At 40.5% G+C, this 10,632-nt stretch overlaps 3 protein-coding genes across 3 annotated transcripts; 1 reads left to right on the top strand and 2 right to left on the bottom strand.

The window, feature by feature from the left end:
- Nucleotides 1-646: 646 nt before the first annotated feature.
- On the top strand, nt 647-3,942 carry JH06_4227 (pyridine nucleotide transhydrogenase; the record flags this gene model as incomplete). The annotated part of the gene is given in 4 exon segments (XM_014670148.1): nt 647-677; nt 689-824; nt 854-1,147; nt 1,179-3,942. The coding sequence occupies 4 exon segments, from the start codon at nt 647-649 to the stop codon at nt 3,940-3,942; spliced, it is 3,225 nt and encodes a 1,074-aa protein (XP_014525634.1).
- Nucleotides 3,943-4,049: 107 nt separating this feature from the next.
- JH06_4226 (hypothetical protein) lies at nt 4,050-6,532 on the bottom strand (the record flags this gene model as incomplete). Its single annotated transcript, XM_014670147.1, has 14 exons — nt 4,050-4,166; nt 4,198-4,320; nt 4,350-4,699; nt 4,730-4,781; nt 4,815-4,850; nt 4,885-4,932; nt 4,989-5,180; nt 5,212-5,289; nt 5,322-5,459; nt 5,490-5,930; nt 5,959-6,094; nt 6,125-6,296; nt 6,328-6,390; nt 6,421-6,532. 14 exons carry the CDS (start codon nt 6,530-6,532, stop codon nt 4,050-4,052), a joined length of 2,058 nt encoding a protein of 685 aa, XP_014525633.1.
- Nucleotides 6,533-7,953: 1,421 nt separating this feature from the next.
- Nucleotides 7,954-10,180, bottom strand: JH06_4225 (calpain-7; the record flags this gene model as incomplete). The annotated part of the gene is made up of 5 exons (XM_014670146.1): nt 7,954-8,785; nt 8,816-8,916; nt 8,946-9,165; nt 9,196-10,119; nt 10,164-10,180. The coding sequence occupies 5 exons, from the start codon at nt 10,178-10,180 to the stop codon at nt 7,954-7,956; spliced, it is 2,094 nt and encodes a 697-aa protein (XP_014525632.1).
- Between the last annotated feature and the right edge of the window lie 452 nt (nt 10,181-10,632).

The raw sequence follows: 10,632 nt of genomic DNA, 5'->3' as shown, positions 1-10,632 counted from the left end.
CCGCAAAGCAGCTCCTTGGCAACAATGGAGGCCAAACGACCCATAATGTGGCCACGACAATCAATGACAACTTCCTTTTCGAACATTTCTACATCCAGTATTAGAATCCCGTCATCATCATTCTTCCACCATCCAATTCTTGATAAATGAGAATATAGGAATGTTTTGAGTACAATGACACTTACCTTGACTCTCTGTCACACGAAATAGAGACAAACAACTGTATAGTGTGACTCGTCTTGATGATTAAGACACGATGATTCTTGCTTAAGTTGAAGCGATTAGAGACAATAATACTTCCTATTACGAGAGTATTCATATCTAGAACTGGATGAAATACCAATGAGGAATTCTCGAGACAATAACATCAACATCGTTTTCAACATTTGATACTGTTCTGACCTTTTACTAAATAAGATTCTATGAATTCTGTCATCATCCAGCAAACTGCGTGTTAATTGATCTCAACAACAATAGAACTGCATATATGCTGTTTTTAAACCCATTACATTAGGATTTATCTGTTCTGCATCCTTCTTTCAAAGAATGGAGCTTCTATTGAGGGGCAGATTTGATTGGTAGAACCAATTTAATTGGTGCACTATCAAACCATTGATCAAAAACATTCTAGTCAATTGACAATCGAATGGATTTAGGTGAGATGTCCTTTGTTCACGGTGATTCCCAGATTTTGGACTTCAAAACGTCACTGCTTCCAGAGCACTTGAGTCTTTCACAGATGTGATCTATGTAGCAAGTGCCGTTCTTTTTATCTTCTCTATTTTGGGGCTGAGTCAGCAGGAGAGTGCTCGAGCTGGAAACTGGTACTAAGTCGCTTTTGTTTTTCATATAGGTTTGGTATTATTGGTATGGTTGCATGCGTTGTCATGCAGTATATTCGTACGGGTATTCTTGCTAGTACTTCGGATTGGAGTTTGCTGGTTAATCCCAGTAAAGACCACAACATATTAAACCTGTATCAGGCGTGGTGGTTGCCTCCTGTTGTACTCCTTATTGGAGTATTGATTGGTGTTTGGATGGCTCATTCTGTTGCAATGACAGGAATGCCTCAAATGGTTGGTCTCCTCAATGCCTTTGGTGGTTTAGCTGCTGCTCTTGAGGGTATTGCTTTGTATTTCTCCCCCAAGTAATTCTTAAGTCATTATCTGATTGTTTAGTGCTCTTACGTTCCTTACACCTCAGTATAGAACGGCTGAGTCGATTACTCAAATCGTGTTTATGGAGCTTGGAATCTTTATTGGAATCGTCACATTTGTTGGATCAATTGTTGCTTGTATGAAACTGGATGGTAAGAAATTCAAGAAGCTTCCTGCTCAATCCACATGGAACACAATCTTTGTGATTATTGCTGTCATTCTGATGGTTCTTTCTGGTCTAAGCAGTTACTTCGATGATTGTGTGAGAGAGTATTTCCCTGGGGTTCTACACGTCGAAAAGTATGGTGTTGTCTTCAATATACTGCTTATTCTCATCTCAGCTTTGTATGGTTATTACTTTGTTGTTCCTATTGGAGGCTCTGATATGCCTGTGGTGATTTCGGTGCTGAACACTTTCTCAGGTGTGAGTGGATGCACTGCTGGTTTCATGCTTCAAAATAGCATGTTAATCATCACAGGAGCCATTGTCGCTTCCAGCGGAGCCATTCTTTCCTATATCATGTGCTTGTCAATGAACCGTTCTCTCTTGAGTGTTCTTGCTGGTGGTTTTGGTGAAACTGCTGATAAGAAGGAGACCAAAGCTGAGGCTAAGGAAGAGAAACCTCACTTTCCCATTAAGCCTGAAGGTGTTGCTGAGATGTTATTAGATGCTAATAAGATTATGATCGTACCTGGATATGGTATGGCTGCTGGTCATGCTCAGCATGCTGTCTCTGAAATGACAACGATTCTGACCAGTATTGGCAAGACTGTCTCTTTTGGTATTCATCCTGTTGCTGGTCGTCTTCCTGGTCATATGAATGTATTGCTAGCTGAAGCCAATGTTCCTTACAACATTGTCTTTGAGATGGATGAAGTGAACCCATCCATGTCTGAGAATGATGTGTGTCTTGTCATTGGAGCAAATGATACTGTGAATCCTGCTGCTGAGAATGATCCTCAGTCAGCCATTGCTGGTATGCCTGTGATTCGTGTGTGGGAGTCCAAGCACGTAGTTGTATTCAAGCGATCAATGAATAAGGGTTACGCTGATGTGGAGAATCCTATGTTCTTCTTTGAGAATACAAATATGTGTTTCGGTAATGCGAAGGATACTATTGAGAGCATTGTGTCTGTATTGCGGGAGAAGGCGAAGAGTCTGGAGAAACAAGTAGCAGGTGGGTTGACTACTGTTGCAAAGAAGGAGGAAGAATTTGATTATTCCCAGTATGAGACTTTTATGACTGTGGGTGTGCCCAAGGAGATTGGAGAGGAAGAGACACGAGTCTCTATTACTCCTACAGCTGCTATTAAGATTCGTAAACTGGGATTCCGTGTGATTATGGAAGAAGGTGCTGGAGATGGTGCTAAGTTCTCTCCAGAGGAGTATGAGAAGGTGGGTGTGGAATTGGTATCACGTGAGGAAGTGTTCCGTCAGGCAGATATCGTTTTGCAGTTGAACGAGCCTCTTCCTGAGGAACTGGAGATGCTTCACAGCAAGCAGATTCTGGTATCATATGCTTCTCCTGCTCAGAATGCTGAGTTATTGAAGACAGCTGCCTCGAAGGGACTTATCTGGCTGGCTATGGATAATGTGCCTCGAATCACTACTGCTCAGAAGCTGGATTCATTATCATCAATGGGAAAGATTGCTGGGTATCGAGCTGTAATCGAGGCTGCTGCTGCTTATGAAGGATTCTTCGCTCCTCAAATTACTGCTGCTGGTAAGTATGATCCATGCAAGATCTTGATCATTGGATCTGGTGTGGCTGGTCTCGAGGCTATTGGTGCTGCTAAAAATATGGGAGCGGATGTCCGTTGTTTCGATACTCGATCTGTCTGTAAGGAGCAAGTTGAGTCTATGGGAGGTACCTTCTTGGATCTGCGTGTACCTAGCAAAGAGAGCGGTGAAGGAGCTGGTGGCTATGCTAAGGTTATGTCTCCTGAGTATCTGGAGGCTGAAATGGCTCTCTTCTTAGCTCAAGCGCGAGAGTGTAATGTGATCATTTCGACTGCGGCTATTCCTGGAAAACCTGCTCCTAAGCTGCTGACAAAGGATCATGTAGAGGCTATGAAGACGGGTTCTGTGATTGTGGATCTGGCTGCTCGTACTGGTGGTAATTGTGTCTTGACGAAGCCAGGTGAGGTGGTAGTTCACAAGGGCGTTACTATTATTGGTTACAAGCAATTACCTTGTCGTATGGGACGTATTGCTTCTGAGATGTATGCTAACAATCTGTTCCGTCTGTTGGAGCATATGCATGGTGCTAAGGACTTCAAGATCGATTCAGCTGATGAAATCATTCGTAACATGCTTGTGTGTATGGAGCAGCAAGTTACCTATCCTCCAAAGGCCAGTGCTACTCCTGCTCCTGTGAAGCCTGTGGTCAAGAAGACGACTTCTTCGAAGCCTGTATTGCCTCAGCAAAAGATGAGTGATAATGCTCGTCGTGCTTTAGCTGTGGTGGCTCTGTTTGTCTGTTTGATCCTAATCGGATGCTTCTTACCTCCAACCTTCACATCTCAACTGATGATCTTCGCTTTGTCGATTATTGTTGGTTATAATTCGATTTGGAATGTGACTCCTTCTCTACACACTCCATTGATGTCCGTCACCAATGCTATTTCTGGTGTGGTAGTTCTGGGCGCATTGTTCCAGGCCATTGATCCTTTCAATAGCATCTCCTTCTGGGTATCAATGGTTGCCATTGTCTTTGCAGCCGTGAATATCGGTGGAGGCTTCTATGTCACTCGACGTATGCTTGATATGTTTAAGAAGATGTAGTTATGTTTGTTTTGAACAAATAAGAGATGAATTAGTTCCTAGTTTTACAAAACTAGGAAGGAACGACGTGACATCTGTCACATCATCCTTCATTTGTGACCGTATATCTAGAATGAAAGCAAAGAATCATTCTTACGCGAATAGAGATGTTTGTATTTACATTTGGAACCTTCAGCACAGTAACCCGCATTAAAGTTGTGACATGTGGGAACATCCACAGACACCTATCAAAGGAATTCAAAGGCTAATATCTACCTTTTCGTGTCGAAAATTACAATGTTCATTTGTACATTGGCCCGTTAGATAGAAAGAACAAAGTGGTAACAGTTCGGGATTAACGACATGGCTGAGAGTACACTGCTCATTCTGACAACAACCCTATCCTTAGATGTAACATGAATTCATACCCTCAAAAACGCAGGACATATACGTACTAAGGATGGATCATGACGGTTCCGACAGGTTGGATTTGAACAACTTCCATATTTGCAAAATGTCAAGCAAACATCTTCCTTCTTCTTTGGTATGGAGGGACTCACCACTTTATCCATCTTACTTCCGTTAACAACATACTTGTCTCCATTAACAACAACAACTTCTTTCTTAGAATCCTGATTTAACTTCTCTTTGTTCATTAAATCGATTGATTTCTTCTGTTCTTTCAGAAGGGCAATCTCTGTTTGAAGTCGTTCTAACTCTGGATTTACAAATGTTGTCTTTGAGATAGTTTCTTTCATTTTCTTTTTCTGTGTATAAACTAGGAATAAGCGAAAAACGAAAAATGCACCTCGTGGGTTGAAAGGAGTATATAAAGCATTCCGTTTTGCTTTTAGGGAATACTAGAAATAATATAACTATATTGCTACGAATACAGAATACGATGGTGCATGAGGTTTTCGTTTCGACTTCTAAACATAAAGAACAACACAATAAAGTGCATACTTTAGAATCGTATAATTTCATAACAAACAATGGAGAAGGCAAACTTACCTATCATGACGAATAACAACAAGATGAGATATCATACAGTCACAAAGATCAATGACTTGTTTAAGATATGTTGTATATAACAGATCATCGTCTTCGGAGAAAAGATTAGGAGCAATCATTATAGCCAAGTTCTTTGAATTCATTTTATTATCTTTACAGCAAAATGCGATATCAGCGAGTAACGAAAACAACCACATCAGCAAATCTCGGCTTACAGGGGAAAGGAGAGATAGAATCTGATAATAATCCTATTAAGTGAGACAGAAGAAAGACAAATACCGAAATTTCTCGACAATTCTTTAATTCACCAAGATCAATAGAATTGAAAATAGGAACAGGTAACGACCTGAAATACTGCTATAGATAAATGGATTTACGTGGTTCTGTACCTTAATGGCAGGTGCGATCACATTAACCTGATCACAAGGAATATCGGCTTTTGATCGCACTTCATCTCCATGATCATCCAAATATTCAATTAACCCATCGATATCATCTCCCAGACCTGCTAATCGAAACACTCCTTGCTAGTGGTTAATCAAGTCAATCACCGTTACTGAGGTTAATCCACCCACGGAAAGAAACTTCTCTTTCAATGCTACCAGAACAATCGGTACATGGAATCCTTCATCCAGAGCTGAAGGGAGAATGGATGGTTCAATACCAAATACCTTTTGCTGTGAAGTCGCCGAGATGTTAACAAAATCTCTCGTAGCATCGGATGTAAAGAGAATCAGCTTGGAAAGTTGAGTAGAGCGAGATGTAAATGTGATGTATACAGTGACAGTCGCTGTCTTACCCCTCTTTACTACTACTGTGTTTTCCGAGAGTTCTAAACGGAGATTCACATCCTGTACATTGGGAACAGGTTCGATGGACACTGTTTGTTGTGAATTGGTATGATTAGTAATCGTAAATGTGAGAGAATAAGCATTGTTCAGATCAAACTTGGATCCTGCAAAGAGAAGACAGCGAGGAGAGACTTCAAAGGCAGGAATCTAAACGAAAGAGGATCTGAGATCGTACATCATTATTCTTTTGACGGACATATGTCATATATGCGTTGCAAATACGTTCGGGACGCATATACAAGAAACGTTCTAAAAGATGGGTGATTCGGTTATTTACAAGACTATCGACTGTATGGGATCCATACAGTACTCTACAAATAAAATGGAATAGATTCAGATACTCTTCATAGAAGAAAACCGTGTTGCTCTCACACATGAGAATAGGAGGGACATCAACAACTCGAGAAAATGTCCCCGAAGCACTCTGATTCATGGGAGGAATTGGTGTTTCTGCCAACAACGCATTCGCATCTTTCACAAAATCTTCATTCGAAATCGATTTCATTAACCGCTCTACGGCTAAAATATAAATTCAGAAGCAGACTCCTTAACTTCATTGTTGATGACAATGTGTCCGTTAATTCCGTGTAATTATCACATGAGGTGGCTACAAATTATTATAGGTTATGATGTCTACAAACACGAAGAGTACTTGGAATATCCATCAAATCAACATCATCCATAGATTTTTCCACTCGTTTTGCATAGTATGGTGCTAGCTTACGAAATGCACTTCCAGGATGATCCATAAAAAAGAAATCTGTGAGTCGCTTTTCGTTCCAACATTTAGAATTGAAGAGAATGAACTGGAAGGATGTAGATGATACAGTGATTGAAAAGAGTCTGAGTAGATTAGCCTCATTCAATATTAGGATTAGATTCGATTTCAAACACTGTTCAGCAGTCAAATAAAGAGTTTCAAATTGGAAACGAACGAGTTCAAGATGATCCCTACTCAGTTACACTTCCAGATGGAGAAGTATTAACAATGTCCCCTGTACAACTCGATTTTGATGTTCAAATCGATACAGAAAGTGATGTATAGAAAACTGTATTAGAAGATCATGCTCCCACAATCGATCATCTGATTATCCCTCATCCGTCATTTAGACTTCAGGATATTGTGACATTTGAAATGGTAGATCCAAGGATTACTGAAAGGGGAGAACGAGTTACTGAGTGTGACACTTCTGTTGACGATTCTATGATTCCGGAGATTCAAAATAGCATTAGCTCCTATGTCTATGAGTCGCTTCCTATACCAAGTTTGTATTCTAAGCTCTTTCCTGTACTAGTTTCATTATTCAATTCATGATTAGCTACTAACAGAACAACAATGGTTGTCCATTCTCACATTTCCATACACGAATCAAACGATTGAATCGCTTTCAGCTCTTTGTTATACTCCTTCCTTCGCCTTATCGCTTCTTCGGTGTTACTTTCCCCAAATGCTCCAAGATGTTGAAGCCACTTCTGTAATTGATCATCTTATTTGTTTGTCTGGAGTTCGGAACTACTCCAATGAGTTGCTACGACAGCTGCATGATTCTTTAACCAAATCTTGGAACAGTGAGCAAATTGCTAATCGCTTTTTCTTTTCACTTCACTATCTTCTTTGCTGTAACAAACATACTAATAGAAACGAAGTGGGTTGTTACTAAACACTCCTAACTGCATGTCAGCATCAGCAGTATTCTTCAACCCATAGGCTAGCACATAATATCCCGGATTGAGAGGGGTAAATAAGAATGTCGAGGAATCATTTTCTTCCAATTTCGAAGAAACTACAGCGTCTTTCAGCAACAACGAAACTGGTTGAGTTCCATTTGGGCACGCAAAAAGTGCAACCACAGGAACAGAATCGAGAGACACAGTAATTTTGACGGTAAGAAGAGAAGACTGACTAACGTACATACGACATCTACTCATTATTCTATTGAATGAATAGAACGATTCAGCGGCAAAGAATCCTCGTAATCCTAATACACTCTGACCTGTTGTTTGAGCATTCAATGTGCTTGCAAAAGCATAATTGTAAAATAGATCCTTTCCAAGATCAGGAAGAGGAATTGAATGGGCCTGAGATTCTTTAAGAATCAATGGATGTGAAGATCGGACCGAGATGATGTATTGAACATCTACTATTGGTTCGAATCTAAAATGAAGGAGACTAGCACGTGATAGAAGAAGGATATTCACTTGCAATCAACACATAATCACCAGGCTGTAAATCTGTCTCTAACACACATGCTCCTAACATGAATCCATCCGCTTCAGCCAACATTGTTCGCTTACTTATGTTGTCTTCTTCCAGATCCTGAATTCGCATGAGTCGCAAACCAACAGCAATATCTCCATTATTGATCATCTCTAATCGAGCATTGATAAATGTTTGTCGATTCAAATGAAGAAGGTAGCGAGGATTCATCTTGAACGTCTTGAGCGAAGGCTTACCAACATTGTCAGCTTTCCATACACCAGCTGCTCGAGATGAAAAATGATACTGAGGGAACTCAGTGATAGGTTTCATTGATCCAGTTACAATGGATGGATAACGAACTTGAAGGGAGAAGTCAAATGGTTTCCGATTACGAAGCTGTTCTTTATATGCCATCACAGCAACGGTATATGTCGTATGACCAGGAGGAAGCAGAATACGACACAAATCATAAGGAATATTGGTAAAGATAGCTTCTTCACGAACAGGTCTGATAGCATCTTTTTCCTTCACTAAATACTTCACACCATCAGTCTGATAGACTTGTAACGAGATAACAATCTTTGTATGATCGGAACCTAACATGTCTTCGTAATCCGTGTAGTGACGACTTAACATGGCATGAACAGGTATGACCTGGTTGGTTGGATTCATCAGTTCAAGAACGTATTGAGGACATCCACCGATATTCCGTAGATCACTCATAGAACCGAGGTACATGTTAGTATAGCAATCATGATAGGTAACAGAAGAATTCAAGAGTTCTGGAGACCAATTCACATTGCTAGAAGTTAATGACAGTTTCATTGATTACAAGGACTTGTAGTATCGTTTGAATTCTGTGAACTCCATCCAGAACAAGCCATCATCAGAGGAAGGATTTTGAAGACGTTGAGTATAATCAGGACATAATTGCTACATCACAAAATCAATATGATTCTTACCGAACGCATCTTCATTGACCAATTGCTTTGATCTTGATAGCTGAAACGTCCCTTCCACGATACATGACCCCATGGATTGCGCAATTGGATCAGTCGATACCCTTCAATCTCCACCATCTGGATGATTGCATAACAATGACCTTGGGCGAGACCCAGACGCTCTTCACAATTAGCTCCAAGATTACTGCGTGTTCCTGCAGTTAATAGACAGTCCCCAGAACTATTTCTCATTCATCCATTCCACTAATACTTGAATGCTCCATAGAGCTTCGACCACACTGCATCAGCATTCTTTTCTTCCGAGAGACGGATACTCTCGGGAATCCAGCCAGTCAGACTGTAAGTATCCTGGCCTCCGTTGCCACCATCATAAGAATAACCACCATGAACCTTCAAGAAGGCCTTCTCTAGAAGAATAGGCCATAACTCACCCATATTTCGACTAAATGTGGTGAGCGGTTTCATAGAGGAGGTAACCAGAATGCGATGATCAATCACAACTTTCCGTGGGACACCGTTGAACACTAATTTCACGATGTACTTACCCATAGGATTGAATACAGGACGACCGCTTCGTTGTGGATAGAGAATTCCTGTGATGAGAGGTTTCTTAAATCGCACCTCATAGTTAGCACAGCTGATGATCGAGGATACGATGGTACAGTCGGCAACATTGTGTTGTTGAACAACAAACGGATCCAGAGGATATTTGATAATCGTTGGATCATCAGACAACTTCGAGGGAGCAACGAAGCAACAGCCACGCTTAATGAATTCTGGCTTCATATGATAATCAAAGTCATCTAGAAAGGGTTGTGAGTCAAAATCCAAAGCATCTTTATCCATCCAGGGGACGAATCTATTTCCATTAATTACGGAAGTACGCTTTAAAATGAACAATTCATGGGTGGAAAGAGGACGATCAATGTAAGATTCGCGTTTCTTCATTGCACATACTGGAGGCACTCGAAGATGAGGTGTGACAGAGGAAGAAGCAGGTTCAACAGCAATAGAGGCAGATGGAGTCGAAATGGGATTTACTGTACCATTTCTCGCAGAAGCAGTAACAGCAGTTACTTGAACCGGTTGAACCGAAGGCAGTGTTATGAGTTGTCGTTGAAGTCGTCTCTGAATCTCCATTGGTCTCTTCAGTAATCCACTGTAGTACATCCGTCTATATCAAATTATAGAAAACTATTGGAATTACTTCTCCCCTACTGAGTGTTGAACTGCATTTTGAAGAATCTGAATGACAGCATTGATCTCCTTGTACTGTGTGTTCAAATCATTCCGGTTTTGAGCACTTGAGTACTAGATGTCAAGATTGCAATAATTGAGAATACTAGATCAAGGTGTTGATTAACCTCCGCTTCAACCCTCTGGAAATCCATTCAGGTAAAGAATGATTAAACTGTAACAAACAAGTCACGAATAATCGCGGGAATAACTGATAAGATCATGATTCTTTGGGTCTTTGGAGTGAATTAGAGATAGCTGCGTAAAGATACTCTCGTTATTCAGATACTTTCATTAATGTAGGTTATACAAAGTGATGGTATTGATGTGTAGTATAGATTGAAATGAATACAATGAATTAGAGAAATGAATACCAATGTTGTTGTTATTTATGATCTTATTCCTGTTTCTCAGTATGGAGTGAGTTCTAAGCCAACCTCAACGCGTTTAC

The sequence above is a fragment of the Blastocystis sp. subtype 4 genome, assembly GCF_000743755.1.
Source record: "Blastocystis sp. subtype 4 strain WR1 chromosome Unknown seqid_0323, whole genome shotgun sequence".
NCBI lineage: Eukaryota > Bigyra > Opalinata > Blastocystidae > Blastocystis > Blastocystis sp. subtype 4.
Note: the sequence above shows the minus strand (reverse complement) of the source record. Positions and strands in the feature narration are given on the sequence as shown.